At 37.0% G+C, this 17,506-nt stretch overlaps 1 protein-coding gene across 3 annotated transcripts in view; it reads left to right on the top strand.

Annotated features, from left to right (window-relative positions):
- LOC106478873 (SRSF protein kinase 3-like) overlaps positions 1-17,506 on the top strand; it is a 73,021-nt gene that overhangs the window by 12,829 nt on the left and 42,686 nt on the right. Inside the window, exons 1-3 of one of the 3 annotated variants that reach the window (XM_022382553.1) lie at positions 12,384-12,497; positions 15,754-15,881; positions 16,661-16,877. The exons of 1 other annotated variant lie outside the window; for it this stretch is intronic. In XM_022382553.1, the coding sequence (XP_022238261.1) occupies positions 12,436-12,497; positions 15,754-15,881; positions 16,661-16,877 (407 nt within the window). In that variant the 5' untranslated portion in view covers positions 12,384-12,435. Of the gene's footprint in view, positions 1-12,383; positions 12,498-15,753; positions 15,882-16,660; positions 16,878-17,506 lie in introns of those variants that run through there. One more of the 3 variants, XM_022382554.1, reaches the window with a different exon arrangement.

The following is a 17,506-nucleotide window of genomic DNA, read 5'->3' as shown; positions in this document are numbered from 1 at the left end:
TTTTTTAAAATATATTTTTTTATAGAAGGATACCGATATAATTTTTAATTACAGTAAACTGATGTCAATGATAAGGTTAAAAGTCAAACATTAAATAATAGCTTGTAGAATCAACAGTTAACTTCTAAAGTTAATGTCACTTTTTTTTCAAGAGATGGCTCTGCCTGTTATTGTTTTCTCCAATTGTTACATTACAAATTATACCTAATAGTAGATATATATTATTTGCAAAGATAGTTTCGAAAAATGTTTATGAATTGACTGGGATCCTTATGTACTGCCTATATTTCTAAGGTTAAGTGTACGCTACAAACAAAAAATATAGCAATATCAGTGTAATGTCGGATAATGCAAAAATAACTGAATAATTTGCTTCAGGTTACGATGCTGTTGTAGTTTTATAGCGTCGTCCATGTTATATGTCTATAAATATTTATATCGTATACATGTGTCTATATATGTATTTATCTATATTTAATGATTGCCATTTTAACGCTTCTGTTTATTCATACTACTGCTTGTGTGTGTGTGAACCGTTGTTTTTAGACTTTGGTTTAGGTTTTAGTTTGTCGACCAATTCTGTGCTTATACAGCTGTGTTTGTTGAATATTCGATATTTTTATAACTGACTTATATACTAAAATATATATTGTATAAACATGAAGCATAAGCATACTTTAGATTATATATCACTCGTTTTCTTCAATCCTTAACTTTTTTTTCTTTGGTTTTACTGAACTGTTAGTAGTTTTGTCATTTTGTTTTTTTCCTATCATTAATTTTTAGTTCTGTTTGCCTTTTTGTACTTTTCAAACACTGCTTTTATTATAGTTAAAACTTGTAGCGAACTGTTCCTAAAAAACAAAACTTGTTTCCGTAACTTGTCATTTTAGAAAATCCATGAAACGCTGATACTGGCCACTTATTTTCCTATTTATTTTTCTAACTTCATACTGTCTTTTGGTACATACTATTGTATAGATAGAATGTCCATGACTTATCCTAGGTTCATCTTCGAGTAATACCTTTATCATGTTACATTTTATTCTTAAAGATCTCAGCTGTGTGACAGATACGCAGACTCTCGACTTGCCTCAGCTGAGGTAATAATCGTTAAAATTCTCTTTCCATCTTTCAACTGAACCAAAAGACGAGAGATTCTTTGCCAAGCTGATGAAGATGTTGCTTCTTGCGGGTAGTTAATTAAGTCGTTAAAATCCATAATTTGAATGATATGGTACATGCCTTTTGTCTGCCAACACGTAGTTTCTCTAAACTCTTGGTACTTCAGGTAATTCTCTCGTGTTTTGAATTATTCTCAAAATATAAATAGTCATCGTTATTACTTGCGCTCCAAACTGTTGTTTAGAAATAAAATATCAGTAGTCGTAAGTTTTAATTTTTTAATCATTTTTAACTTATAGTTATTAATTTTTTACACGAGACCTGTTTGTGTCCATAAAAGCATCTGATATACGAATAACTGGCTGATTATTGGGATATCTTGGTCCAAGATTGAAAACTATTGTCTCAGATACCCGTTTCTCATACGGGTTTCCATGTAAGTTTCTCTGCAAGTGGTGTATATAATTCATTCTTCAAGACTTGTCAGGTTGGTGGAGCTGCTTGTTAATATATTCGCTAAATTTCTTCGCGGTGTTTCATGTAGTTGAGTATTCAAACGCTTCAGAATTACATGATACAAGATTAATGTATTGTGCCACGCCTTTAGTCTCTTAAGAAACGCGGATAGAACAATCTGTGTTATTTCCATAATTTTGCTTATTTAAAAATCAGGCTAAATATAATGTACATAAAGTAAGGAACACACACACATACATATATATGGAAGGAACTTTCGTTTAACATCTGTTATATAGTTTTATAACATTACTCTTTAGTTAAACCTGCAGAATCGAGAAAGATCTTCCATAATGGGATGTTCGCGTGCTGTATCTTACTAATATAGTAATTTGTGGAATGAAAATAACTCGTACACATGTTACAAATAACACAAAGTTTATTTATGCATCAAAATTTTGCTATGTAAATGTATTTTCACAATGTGATATACATTGGCTAGTTTGCACTCTGGCTAGCTGAAATATTTACAAGAGTGCCCTACCTTTAAACAAATGACGATACTTTGTAGATGCACCAATCATAAATCAATGAAAGATCATGTGAATGTCAGGTTAATAACCCAACAAAATTAAATTGTTGATCATTAAGACCTGTCAGACTAACGAGAAAGCAGGTACAGTCTAGATTGACAACAAGTAACGAGGTGTGGTGTTCCCAAGCAGTGATTACATATGTATCTGTGGATACATTATAAGAGTGACGGTCTGTTCCCACAAGAGTTGGAGGTGGGTGTTGTTGATCAACTGCATTCCATTTAGTCTATCAGTTCAAATTTAGGAACGACTAGCACAGGTAGCCCTTGTGTAGCTTTGTGCAAATATTCGAAAAAATATAAACAAAATTTGTTTCATAGTTACTCTCTTTTTTTATTGTGTTTGCTCATTGGTAAACGACCACGCCTTGAAGACTCTGAACAGCAGTCTCCACCACATTGTGCACCTGTACCTCGCTTCCTGATCATGTATTTCCTGTCTGATAAATCTTTAGGGCAAGTGCCTCCCTTTTTTTATACAGAAGGGACTAGAGAGGCTTGCTGGCTCTCCAAAGTCAGTTAAGAAGCTCCGTTCTAGAGACATCTTGATGGAAACATCCACAGCTAAGCACAGTGACATTCTCCTGAATTCCAAGGCTATTTTGGATATTACCCATTGAGGTTACTCCCCATGCTTCTTTGAATTCCTCACGAGGAGTTACTGTCGAGAGGGATATGATGAACATCCCCGAGTCGGATATCCTCGCTGGTTTCTCTAGCCAAGGAGTTTCTGCGGTGCGTGTGTATCTCCACTCGTAAACACGGACTTTATCTGCCTACCCATGTTCTCATTTTGATGTTTTCATCGCCGCGTCCTCCTGCTGTCAAGGCAGGTTATTTGAACTGAAAGGTACAGCCATATATTCCCAACCCTCTCCGATGTTTCCAGTGCCAGCGGTTCGGTCATTGGAATACATCATGACGCCTACACTTGTTAATTTTAGTTGTTCCCACCCCCTCTTACTTTAGATCTTGCTCTAAGTGGGTGGAGGAGAAAGGGGGACAGTAATAGAAGACTGTAAACAACATTTCTTACCCCGAGGCTCGGAAGCTATTGTTCCCTACTCCATCTACAGTGGGAGTGCAGATGGACCTTTCTCTGCCTCCATCCGAGTCTTTCTCACGTCATGTGAGGAATCTTCTGCCTTCAATGGATAACAGAGTTGACTGGTCTATGTCTACTCCAATCTCTGTTCCCACCATTCCTTTCAGTGACTGCCTGGGTCCTCCTCTTATGCCACTGGCCTCAGGTATCCCCTCGGGTCCTTCTTTGGCCCTGAGATGCAGGACGATCGTTCGATCACGTCCTCAGTCACTGGATTCTAAGTCTGATGACAGAGATCTGCCCACTCGTCCAAGGGCATGATCCATGGAGGTTGATAGACCTCCTTCTAGTAAAGAAAAATGGCGTGGTCGTAAACCAAAGAGTTCTCCACCCAGTTCTCCTCCATCTAAATAAAAATGACCACTTTGATACAGTGGAACTGTCGAAGTTTTTATTCTAATCTCGATGACATTAAGGTCTTGATTGATTCCTATCATCCCGTATGTCTCTCCTTACAGGAAACTTTTCTGTATCCTGCCAATACAGTCACCATCCAACAGTTTTATTTGTACCAGAATGACAGATTGTATGATGGTCGAGTGCATGGAGGGGTGGCATTGCTGGTCGACCAGCATATGCCCTCCTTATCTGTGTCACGTGATACACCCTTGGAAGCTGTAGCCATCTGTATTTCCTTGGGTCGTACTATCACTGTTTGTTCTCTCTACCTGTCTCCTGGTGAGACTTATGATCAACCAGACCTTGATGCTCTTGTTGAACAGTTGTTATCTCCCTTTCTAATCCTGGGAGACTTTAAATGGACACAACCCCCTCTGGGGTGGTGCTGCTATTGGTGGGAGGGGTTGTTCCATTTAGCATCTGCTCTCAGATCTCAACCTTTCTCTCTTCAATACTGGATCTTGTACTTATTTTCATGCACCTAGTCAGTCTTTCACTACCATAGATCACTCGATCTGCTCCCCTTCACTTTTCTTGAATGCTTGACAGTGACCGATGGGGCAGTGATTATTTTCCTCTCATTTTGAGGGAGGTTGGCCATGATCGATGCCACCCGACCTGAGTGCTACGATGGAAGTTGGACTGGCCATCTTTCACTGCTCTTTCAGAACAGACGGTTTGCAATTCCTCCCTCTTCACCTCCATCGTTTGCAACTTTCTCTACAAAGCTTCGATCCTTACCACAGCATCCCACTGGGAATTGTGTCTTTCTCCCTCAATGGGCCATGCTCTTTCAGAACAGACGGTTTGCAATTCCTCCCTCTGGCCTTTGTATCCGGGCACAACTGGCTGAATTGGGTCTGCCATTGGATTACATTGCTGTCCCCAGTGATCAGCCCATTTTGCCATGGCTTATTACCATCCCTGCCTGTGACCTTTCCTTGAATCATATGAGGAAGGTGGATACTCGCGATTGGAAGTACAGTCTTCTTTTTGCTGAACATCTTTCAAGCCATTCTTCTCTTCCTATTTACACAGATGGTTCGAAATCGGGTGACTGTGTAGGCTCTGTCATGGTCTGTTGTGGCTCGGTAGTTGCTCGCAGGATCCCCTCTACAGTTTCTCTGTTCACTACCGAGATGTATGCTATTTCTCTTGCCCTGGATCATGTAGAAGTTATGCAGTACAGCGATTGTACTATTTACACTGATTCTCTTAGCTCTCTACTGGCCTTGGGATCGTTTAACGTTAGTTCTCACACTGTTCTCGTCGGTATTCAACAATGACTGGCCCATTCTTCTCTATGTTCCGTTTCTATCCAGTTTTCTGGATACCTGGCCATATCGGTATTCGAGGGAACGAGCTCGCTGACACCGCAGCTAAGTTCGTCTGCTCTGGCGCCGTCATGGCCGTGCCTGTCCATACATGGACTACGATCTTATATTCAAGGCGCGCCTTCGCGCCAGTTGGCAGTCGACTTGGGGTGAGCAACGTCATGACAAGCTTTTCCAGATCAAACCTTCTGTTACTCTTTGGCCGTCTTGCTTCCGTAAGGATCGGAAGGAGGAAGTTGTCCTGGCAAGGCTATGCATTGGTCACAGTTTTTTAACTCGTCGTTTCCTTTTATCTGGTATTGACCTTCCAATGTGTAGCCTTTGTGACACTCAAGTCACAATAGCTCACATTTTATTGTCGTGCCGTCGTTACGACCGTGAGAGGCGGCACCATTTTAGTCACGTGTTTTGTAAGGGTTTACCCCTGACGTTGGACAGTGTCATTGGCGATGGTGACACTGTCCAACTTGATTGTATTTTCAATTTTTCAAGAACAATTGGTCTTTTTAATTTTATTTAATTCTTTTATCTGTTCTTTGGACATATTTTGGTTTTAACTCACTTTATTTTTACATTTTACTACAATTTATTTTTACTATTTTTACCGGTTGTTCGCGGAGATAGCCTAGTTGCTTTGGGCCATAAAACACCAAACAAACAACCATACCAATTTTGAAGAAGATCCATCCACACCCTGCGAAGTAGTTACATAAACAGACAACGGAATATTATATTTATGTAAATATGTATAACTGTCTTCGATGTGAACGAGATTATATAGATTCAACAGTTGGAACTTTTGAAAGATGCTATTAAAGAACACGCAGTTACATCGAAGGAAAAAAAAAAGTCCTCTGTCCAACCACATGTTCAGGTATGTGGAACGCCACCAGACAACCAGCACTAAGATAATGGGATTAAGTTCGAACGAGGAAACAATTTGGACCAAGGAACCTATATATTAAACTACATCAGTCAGTATGTCTTGTCGTTAAGGCTAAAAATATGAGTTATCATCAAATTATATATATATATAAATTATCATCTGAGTAAAAGTTAAAGGTAGCAAGCAGAACTGTGACTGCTCGCGTGCCTGATGTATATATTTTTTGAGTTAATAATTATATTTGGGCTCGTCTTGTTATGAATGAGCCTGTATATAGAAAACTGAAATCTCGGGGATCATTCGATGCTGAGGGATAACAAAACTGCGTAAAGTGGCTATGGGCAAAATGCTTCTTTATAATGTCTATTTGCCTCTGTGATGTTATATACATGTACAATTTGTCTTTTATCGAATTCTTTTTTATACTATAAACTGATTTCGTATACAGTTGAATTCTGTAATTGGTCGGGGTTGTTCAAAATTAGCCTATCTTTATATTTTCAAAAATTTCGTATTAACCCCTCCCCTTAAAAAAAGAGGTATCAAGAGTTGGGGTTGGGCTCTCAGGATAGGTCACACTAGTTTTCGTGAAAATTAGCATGAGCATGTAAGGGATCGTTCAAAATAAGTATCTACCTTTAGATTTTTTAAATTTTCACAATGAAGCCCTCTAATAGGAAATTCAAAATTTTGTGAGTTCTCGAGTTTTACTGCGTGGATTTTCAAAATTTTGACTAAAACAATTAGAATAATCACTCCAAAGATATGTAGAAAAATTTCGTTGTTGTTTCCTATGGTATACTGCTATCACCAGTACTATATTCTGAGAACTTGCATACTCTTGGTTAATTCAACAGCACTATTTTAGCCGCGGCAAAGCGGCTCATAGAATGGCTTGGAGTTGTTTTTTGTTTTGTTTTTTCAAATACAAACTTTTAATTCATAGTTCCGTCATCTCTTGACCGATTTGAGATATAATTGCAGTTTTGTACTCAGGAGATCAAACCCTTTCGATTGATGTATTTGATCACGCCCAAAGTCTCATAGATTAATTTACTATAATCTTGCCTAAAATAATTTCAATTTGAGGGTAGGCTGGTAGAAATTCTGATGAGTAATAAAATCGAATCAGGTATACGCGCGCCCCATGCTTGGTATTGCTGGCGCACAAAAATATAGCTAATAAAAAGTATAAAAAAAGGTCTCGTAGATTAATTTACTCCACTCCTGTCTAAAAAAAATTCGAGTGCCGCGGCTATTGAGGATTCCCTATTGTATAACTTGAAAACTTTTTTTTTTACAATGCGTTTTTTATTTTGAAAGTAAATAACAAAAACTGGTTTTGATATAAATTTGTGAGTAGAGCGGAGAAAAAAAGTAAAATAAACTTTATAAACTATAGCTATTTTTCTTTCTAAAAATATGTATTTTATAAATCATTAAAAGTCTGGTTATTGAGTGGTTTTGTATGTTTTTCGTGTGCCTTCTGTCCACCGGTGGATAAGCGGTAAGTTTACGGATTTACAACGCTAAAATCCAGGGCTCGATTCTTCACGGGGGACAGAGTACGTATAAACTATTGTCTAGCTTTGCGCTAAGACCAAACCATGTGCACTGACCTTTTTTTATTTCACTCCAGAAGTTATTTTCTCGGTTGATGCTTTAAAGCACCCTCCACTTTTTCACGCCCACTTTGTTCTCATTTGAAAAAGAAATATGTATACGTTCTCATGAAACGATAACAACTTGTGCACCAAACATTATATCTATTGTAAGATGTCATTATATAATAAGATCCAGTGTTTTATTTTGGAGAAGGCATAATGTTTATATTTGCGTTTTCTGGCAAAGGTGCTATGTGCATCTGTTGCCGACCCTAATTTTGAACTACTGGAAAAACAGAGGGAAGACAAACCAATCAGCAGCAGCCTACCACCCACCGTCCACGCTAAGGGATTGGTTGTTACTTTTATAACGCACCCACAGATTTAAATATTCTCTTACCAATTTAAGTAAAAACTGGGAGAGGGGGGGGGCTGTGGTTCGAATATTAAGATAACGTAATTTTTTTTCTATGACATTAAAATATTTTTTACAAGTTTCTTCGTTAAAAGTGTTCCATAAGAAGTTTAAAACTCCGCCCTGACGAAGATACTCGGAAGTACCCGAAATGGAATCTAATCACTAGTTCGGTAGACAAGTTGTCCAGTTTCCCTTACCGATATATGTATATATAGATATATGTATAAAAATCGCGCTCCACACTTAGGCGCGTTATAAATGTGACGATCAACTCCCACCATTCACTCAGACATAAGTAGCCCAAGAATTGATATTGGATTCTGTTGACTACCCGCCTTTCATCTAGTCTGTCAATTCATAATTACTGGGCCCGGCATGGCCAGGTGGTTGGGGCGCTTGACTCGCATTCTGAGGGTCACGGGTTCGAATCCCCGTCCCACCAAACACTCGCCCTTTCAGCCGTGGGGGCGTTATAATGTGATGGTCAATCCGACTATTCGTTGGTAAAAGAGTAGCCCAAGAGTTGGCGGTTTGTGGTGATGACTAACTGCCGTCCTTCTAGTCTTTCACTGCTAAATTAGGGACGGCTAGTCCTCGTGTGGCTTTGCGCGAAATTCCAAAACAAACAAACAAATCATAATTACTGACAACTATGCACAGATAGCTTAAGTACCATTGATTGACGTTACATACCATAAAACTTTAATTTAAAATGAAGTATGTTGAATATGCTATGTAAGGATTTTAGCTTTGATATTGCTGTTCTATAAAAGTTGGTTTACTTCTAAATTATTAGCATTTTGAAAAAAAATACCACTATTTTGGGGATCCTCAAGAGGCTGGTAAGATAGGTAAAAGTTGTATGTCTTAATTTTTAAATAGTATATATCTTCAAAAAAGTATATTGGTGGTATATTTCAGACTATATCAATGTATGAAAATAAAAAATAAGATTCCAAGACAAACTAGTACCCTGTTTTATAATCAGGCTCAAACTTCATTACTTTATCTGAAATCAATGTACCTTTTTTTTTTTTTGTAGCGCAAAAGCTAAGACGTTTTTGGAAGATTCGTGGATTATTAAGCTTATTTATTACATTTTCATCACGATTAAAGAAACTCGGTTGTATTTTAGCTACTGTGTTATGAATATAAATTTCGTGGTAAGCTACCGTGTATTTGATAAGTTTAATACAGTGAAACTTAGGGAAGTCTCTAGCATAAAATGTTAATTCTTGTATGTATGTATGTATGTGTGTGTGTGTGTGTGTATATATATGAAAAAGGGAGGGAGTTAGAACAATAGTTTTCTATCAACTGAAAATTACAGTTATCTTTCTAAAAACCAGTGATGACACTCAGATTGTTTTTATCTGATCATACTCGGGCCGGACGTGCCATAGTCATTAGCGTACCTGGCTGTGAATGTAAAGTGCCAAGGTTCGAGCCGCGTTATGGCGCTGAACACACTTACAGCTGTGGCCCATGGGTGTTACAACCGTGACAACCAACCCCAGTATTCGGTTCAGAGTACTGAAGACTGACGTTACATATAAAAAAAAAAATATGATTTTGTACAAATGATTTTGCAGAAGCATCCTGTTTTATAAAATGTTTAGTTATATTATGACTATTGTAACGGGCTCTATTTTGTCGTTGGGTTTAACTTATACTCGTTATAAGTGAATTTATTTGTTACTAGGATATTTTGTTATATGCAGTCACGGGTAAGGCTCACAAGCCACCAACTCGAGGAAATTTACGTAAAGAACAAAGAAACAACTGGGAGACCAGGTAACATGAAACATTTATTTGATTGAACAAATTCCGACAACTTGCATCCACCTTGCTCTCTCTCTCCAACATGAACAATTCCTCTACTGTACTTATTAACATTTCCGCGATACTCAGTAAATCATTAAGTATCTTGACTCCTACTAGACCTTCTGTTGTAATATACTGTATACTAGTTACGTTACTAGACGAAGTATAGAAGGCTTTTAAACTTGCAGGAAGTTCGAATGGTGAAAGTTTTCTACAGACGCTAAAGCTGTCATCTGTTCAGAGTATTCATTGAAGAGCGGAAGGGCTATCTTCTTCTTTGTGCTGTCTTGCCGGCTGCCGGGCTGTTTTTTTTTTTTATTATTATTATTTGGGGGGGGGGGCTGTTTCTCTGTGTGCCCAAACCATGGCTTCTTGTACTTAATTAATAGGGTGTTGGCGTCGTTCTAGGTGGAACCAAACCCTAACCACAGCACGTGTTTCTTCGGTTTTTGATTGTTTGAACAAATGAACCAAAGCCATAACTACTATTCCTGGATTCCAATCGGTTACGTACCAATAATGCGTCGCATCAGCATAGGGACATTTTGTCAACTCATATATTTTCTTTCTCAATTTTCTTAGAGTTTGGCGAGACCTTATCTGTATCTCTGACGTGCCTAGAATTCAGGCCGCTTGGCCTCTGCCCAGTATATGTTTCCTTCCATACATCCCCGCTATGTAGGCCTCTAGTTTAGTGTTCTTATATCATTATCACCTCCCTGAACGTGGTGTGAGATATTCATCTATATCTTGTTAATACATCCTAGACTACATAAATTTCTCGTCAACCTGTCGATTTAATTGCCTCTGCTTCCTGCTGATAAAACGAATTGCTGATTTTTTTTTCTCTCTCTCTCTCTTTATCTAATGATACAGGCTTGAAATGTATTTTCCAATTAAGCACGTGTCCCGTTGACCTGGGTTTATTCATGGCCTTATTGGGTGACGCATTTCGCTTACATGCATCAGCATCCAAAAGCTTTTTATTACTTTGGTTGGTTGACTAATACGTACTGTAATTTTCTATGGCATCTCATTCTCCGTAATCATTATCAACCGAATTTTATACTAAACATTTGCTAATAAGCAGTTGTTTTACTATAATATTTTAAGGTGACTTTTTCTCTTTATTGTGGGAAGTTCACAGCTGAGTATCAGTCGAACAATATTCAAGCTGCCTTATGACTTTCTTAGACATTCATTGTATGTCATGAAATTACGTTATGGGCTTATCATTTTAGAATATATCAAACGAGAGACATTGGGTGTAGAGTTAAAGTTAAAACCTCCGTGTTGTAAGCCCAGTGCTTGTTCATATGTGTCGTATTAGTTTGTGATGCCTCGTGTTTTAGAACGTGTCTGGAAATGTAATAGTTTTAAGTTTGTGTTACTTGAAAGTAACTGATCCGCAGAAAACTAATAACTTAGAAATTAATATTTGTCGTGAATAAACAGATTTTATGACCAATTAGAAAATATAGTTTTGTACAAGATTTGTTTTCAGATGTGTCACAGGCCTTAAGACCGCATGTTAATACAATGGAATTTATATTTATGTGTGTTGTAACATCTTGGATACATTTTATTCCCATAAAAACTGTAAGCAACACTAGTTTATAAAATGGACTCGTGTTCTAAAGCATACCAGTGGAAACAAGTCTACCTGGTATTAAAATGTGATAAAACACACAATCGCATCTGTTAAAGGTAATGCACCATTTACTAGGTTTCATATAGAAGTGTTATGCTACTACTTGTACACCGTTTTTAATTAAACTCGTAGGTATGTTTTGCTTGAAGAGTTAAAAAGTTAGCTCTTCTCTCTCTATCGATACAAACCCATGTAGCAATACGGTGTTTACCGTACCTGTAATGGAACCTGGCTTCGAGAAGACCTAGATGTGTTCTTCTAGTTGGATAAAGCTGTAATTGTAGCTTACAAAGCATGGTGTGAATAAACAGATGTGGTTGGTTGATTTGTTATATACACCGGAGGTTTGTAGACGATGTACGTCATCAGAAAATGGTTTTCATTGATTCAGATCTGTTCAACTGTTAATAGCCTACTGGACTGGAGCAGAGCAGCTGCACGTCTACAAAAACATTGTAGACTGCTATTCGCTGCTTAAAGGAAACGTTCTGCGCCAGACTCTAACTTTATATCACTTCAGAATTCGGAGTTTTAGTCTAACAGAAATTGGGGACTGTACGTGTCACAGTGATTGGTAAAAACGTGTTAACCTAGTGGTTCGTGGGCAAGTGAAATAAAACAATCTCGATCTCTTTACTTGTGCCTTCAACAAAAACAAAGTCAACATTTTGGTAATAGCAGTTTTTACGAACATGTTGAAGATAGTACTGTCGTTATCGCGGTTGAAAAAATAGTTATGTAACTTTTATCCGAGATAATTTAGGAGCTAGTAGTACAGTATATTAAATCCTAGTCTCATAGAAAAACAAAAACTAGTACTGTTTTATAACGAGCGTAGCCACCGTGTTTTAAGTATAGTTTGGCATCAGTGGAAAATTTTGGAATGGAAATTTAACGTGATACATATCTACTGACGTTTACGTTGGTGTGCGGATATTTAAAAAAGAAATGCGAATTATCTTGCACCTTATCGTTTCTTTGTTCCTCTGTCTTCTTTGTAGAAGGTGAACTAAAAATGATCTTGTCACGTTCGTTACCATGGAGAAGCTACCCGGGAAGGCACTAGATTATTTACGGGAGTTATTTTCACCGTCCAAGAGGTTTTCGTTATTTGAACCTAGAAGACCGTCTCTTACTTGATTTAAGAGTTCAAATGAATAGCAGTAGATAATTGAATATGATAAATGCTTTACATACAATGATAGCTATTTCACATTATGATATATAGCTAAATTATTAATTGAATATATGTTTGAAACAATTGCCTTTTTGTACAGTTGATTTTAATGTATAGTTTATCAGTTCGTGGTTGTGTGCACACGTGTGTCTGTAAAAAAGTTTATCAAGTCAGAAAAAAATTGATTACGGTATATTTCTTTGCAATTTAGCAAAAATGGCGCGGTAAAATATATGCTACGTTGGTAATTAACATATTCATTAGGTCCCAGAAGCATGTATTAAATAGTCAAGCTAACATTAGCCAATCAGCTACCAATAAACACGAAGAGACAAACAAGTTACGCGGATATATATTAATATATATTAATCGAGGTCTCTTATCCATGTATTGTAAATATTTTGGTAAGAAATGAATGTTTATATATTTTTACGACGTATAACCAGAAGTTCAAAAACAAACGAGTAACTACGTGAATTATGTACAGATCACTTTTTTAAAACCATTTTGAAATGTGTGTTTAATTAGGCATGCGTCAGTTTTTCTTTGTGCAATCGGATTTTCCTTTAATTTTTTTCCAGTTATGTACGTTTAACCAACTAAGGATTTCTTTAGACTTATCACATAGTTGAATTTCAACAATATAATGTGTACATGTTTTAATTTGAGTAATGGTTTGTTTTATAGTGACATAATAAATTTTAAAATGAAATGTAGTTTTTGGCTGATAAATGTGGATTACATAATTATGAAATTATTTACTCAGTAATACTTTTTAAGTGACTTCCTATAAATATCATATTCTTTCTTTCTTTATCGTTTTGAAATTATCAAGGTGATTGCCATATCGATCTGCATTTTTAACACCCAGTCCGCGAGACAGGGAAACATGTTTGATGGGTTGATGCCCAAACAAAGTTTTCCGGTACTCCAATTCTGAAAAGAGATTGAACTCCTTGTGGTATCTCAAATCAGAATTTCCCGACAGCGTGGCCAAATTCGTACTAGTTTCCAGTCTATAAGAGAGTAAAACCCATAACCCAATCCAAAATTCTACAAAAGATACAGTAGTGGCCGCAAAGTTGCGCAATACAAGATCTGGTTCCTCAGTTCTGTAAAGTCGTTTTCTCCACGGTTTCTGTAAGTTCTATCGATAGAAATGGACGAGAAAAGCTATAAAGTGGCTAAGTGCAGTACCTGCCTGAACATGAACACTTCTACTATTTTATGCAAGATGAACACAGTTCAGCCAACCCCCCCCCCCCCTAAACCCCCGCAACTCGTTGTCCAACACTGTTGAGAGGTGAGTTCTTTTGGTAGTTTCTTCTTTTTCTTTTTTTTCCTTAGGTTAACAGAACGACCACTTTATCGGAGTTCACATTCTTTTGTTTCTAACTTGGGTACTGGAAACCGTGGCATCTCTTTGTAGCCCACCCAATTCCCCGAATTCGGTTTCGTTGACTCGCAGACTGAGTGTTAAATAAAGGTTATAAGTTGGATCGTATCAAGTATTCAGCGTTATCAGAACTTTACAGATGTTATTGTATAATATGAATAAGATTATATATAGATTAGATGGCTTAAGAAACCTTTATTTTATATCTTGGATAAAGTACGTTGATGACACACGGTTACTACCCGTGCGACCTTTTGAAGTGTTTGTTTTATCCAAATATAGCTCGGAAGCCATCGAAGGGGGCAAGAATGTAAACTCGCGAAAACCGCATTTTGGTACAATTAAAATATTGGAATTCTGTCTTTTCCTGAAAAAAGAAAGTTTGAAGTTCAACAGAGAATCAAGAAAACAACATAAACTCGTACAGTTAAAGCTTAACTGACATTTACTGTTGGTACAGTATAGAAGTAGCAGTGTGTTCTTCGTTGGCCAGAATAGTAGTTTCCAAAGTAGAGACTGTGGACCCCGGAGGCCGCACGAAAATGTCAGGGTTGGGGCCTCAACAAACGCAAAATACACAGTATTAATAATGTACCCACTATCTTGTAGATTTATATTGGGTAGAGGTCCTCAGTTAGGATGCGCAATGTTCTGGGGGTATAGAACTGGAAAAGCTTGGGAACCCATAGGATAAATCGTACATATTGCATATTCATTGGCTGGCGCTGTGTTTGAACTCTGAAACTGTCTTCCTTCTTTAAGCATTATGTCCAGTTTTCTATATATAGTCTGCAAATTAACAGAAAAAATTGTTTTATTACACTTTTATATCGTTTGTTAGAAAATCAGAATATTTACCTATTTTAGCGTTGTGAAATTCTTTTCCAGATTTCTTTTTTAAAGATAAACTAGATTTTTACAATAATATTTCTCAAAAGAGGGCTCTCGAATCCTTGACAGTGTTACTGTGAAATATTGTCCAGAACAATTTATCCATTCACCGTGGGTACGCTGTCAAATTTCACTATTCTGTTAGGCAAGAGTTCACAGTAGATAGATTCCTTCCCTCTTGTCTGTCAATTAACAATTAGAGACTGCTATGCCCAGTTAGTCCTCTGTGTAGCTTTGCAACAACAAAAAAATCAAAACAAATCATTCGTTATTGCACATTACCACATTGTTCCATGTCTGCTCCATCCATTTCAACAGTCAGTTGAAAGCAATAAAAAAAAACGTCTCTCTTTATCTGTTAATGCGTATCAGGATAGCTTACAAAGGGGTGCATAATTATGGCTCACCCTGTACTTATAGCTTAGTTCAACTTACAGTTACACATGTTAATAACACCAAGTTGGTGACTTGTCAGTTTGTATTGTTCATCCCCTGGTCCAGTATTGCTGTCCTGCTTGTAAGTTCTTTTAGAATCTTTCTACATTTATGTGGACTTCCTCTCCTTTGAGGTACCTCACATATCTGTTCAAGTTTCGGTGAAAATGTTAGCTGTTGACATTCTAGGCAGTTTATTGCATTAACATCTTGAAATATTGCTTGTATTACAGAAAGAACATATGTATAAGCCTACTAACTATTCGTTGTGATTCTATATATATATATATATATATATACTTAGTTTTTAAAATTCTAAGAAAATAATCGTATTTATTGCAAATATGATTTTTCAAGCTCATAAAACTTACTATACCGCATGAGTATGCACCAAATTTTTGGGTGATGTATTTGTGTGTTTATATTATATTTCTGTGTTGTACCATCGAAAACATAGATCGAACGTCCAACGTGCTAACACCGAACCTACTTCTTCAACATCTACATCACAACAAGTCTGGCGCCACGAACCTCGTCGCCAGGTGTCTGACAGTTCCGTGTCTATTGTGATATCCAGCTGTCCAGGTAGAAAAACCGTGAGAGCTGGTTATAAAAGTTGTGTTTGTGTGTGTGTAGCAAGATTCTCGTTCTCTTGATAGTTGAATTTCCATTAAAGAATGCACTAATACATTACGTGTGTCGAGTCTGTGTTGCTTTATAAATATTTTTATTAGACCGCTAGAGTGAGAAATATTTTATCATGTATTCTCTTGATACTGGCATGTAATAAGTTAGCTAGGTTAATTCGTATTTTTGAATTATCGTTGATGATATTCATTACTCTAATGATACATTTTTATGCATCATTTGATACGCTTTCATATTTTCTGTTAAACTGTGTACATGCGCCACGTATGCATTGCCAGTTCGTGTGGTTTTTTAAAATTATCAATCTAGAAAGTAAAATATAACCTGGAATGTATGATTACGACATGAATTATGGTTATCCCTTTCATAATCTGAATCACCCCCACCTTGATACTGGTTCGTTCGTTTCGTTGTTGATTTTATTGACTTGGTCTAGTTCATCTATTCCATTCGTGCAAAGACGAGATCTGAAGCTTCAACATGCTGTTGCCACTACAGAAAATAAAATCAATATTTAGGGGCAGAAGTTCAAATTGAAATTGGAAAGCCCCGAGCTCCTCAGGTGTTAATGATGTACTGTTAGTAATGTTGTTTAAAATGAGATTTTAAAATATGCATTCACAACTAAAAGGTATTAAATTGTCTAACCTTTGATCCTCTGTAGAACGTGTAGAAGGCCACATATATGTTATTTTGATATCACTGTATTAATTTAGAACCAGACCATGGTCCATACCAACGACCATGCAAAGTACAGCGACAGCTTCGGCTCGTCACACCTTCACCTACGCCCCCTAGTGATAATAGGCAGTCACGCAGTTCGGCAACGGAATCATCTCGACCTGCTCCTCGGTTGCAACGACAAGCTCCTGTTCTTGGAGCATGGAAAACATCACCGTGGTATACCAAACTTCACGTGCCTCCTAAGCATGGGTTTGTATCAGAGCTGATAATTTTGCAATCAAGTAATTAAAGCCTCGTGAAATCAGACACCTCCCCAATTTCTGATACCGTTAACAAAAAGCGAAATTTTCACAGGTACTTAAGAATTTAAAACATTTCATGCTGAATGTTTTACTTAGAAAAAAGACAAAAGAACAGGAAGTTTTCCAGAGAATTTCTATAGTACTTTGAAGGATTTATTTTACTTTTCAAGTTTGCACTCTTTTCAACAGCTAGTGAAGATAAAATATAGTTTCATCCTTTGTCCAAGTGTAATAAGGCTATCATATCTACGAAATTATTCTCTTGTAGATCAATAGAACATTGACTAGTTATTTAATATTTTTTCTAACTTATGTCGACCGGTTTTGGTGATAAGACGTGATGTTATTCGATATTTTGTAGTTTTAAAAAAGAAGTTAAAGTCCGAATTACGTCTTTGCCTCGGCTAAGGTGTTATAATTGCCATACCCTGCATATGAAATAAACATACACGTGTAAAAGAAAGTATTGTTATCGTATATATGCTGGCCTTGTTACAGTATGTTAATATATACACCTGGAAAAAAGTTAAGCACCCCCGTGTTTTTTTCAAGTGATTCAGATTCGACGTTCTTGTG

This window comes from Limulus polyphemus, unplaced genomic scaffold (assembly GCF_000517525.1).
Source record: "Limulus polyphemus unplaced genomic scaffold, Limulus_polyphemus-2.1.2 Scaffold257, whole genome shotgun sequence".
Taxonomy (NCBI): Eukaryota; Metazoa; Arthropoda; class Merostomata; order Xiphosura; family Limulidae; genus Limulus; species Limulus polyphemus.
The sequence above is the reverse complement of the archived record's forward strand: the minus strand, read 5'-3'. Positions and strand labels throughout refer to the sequence as shown.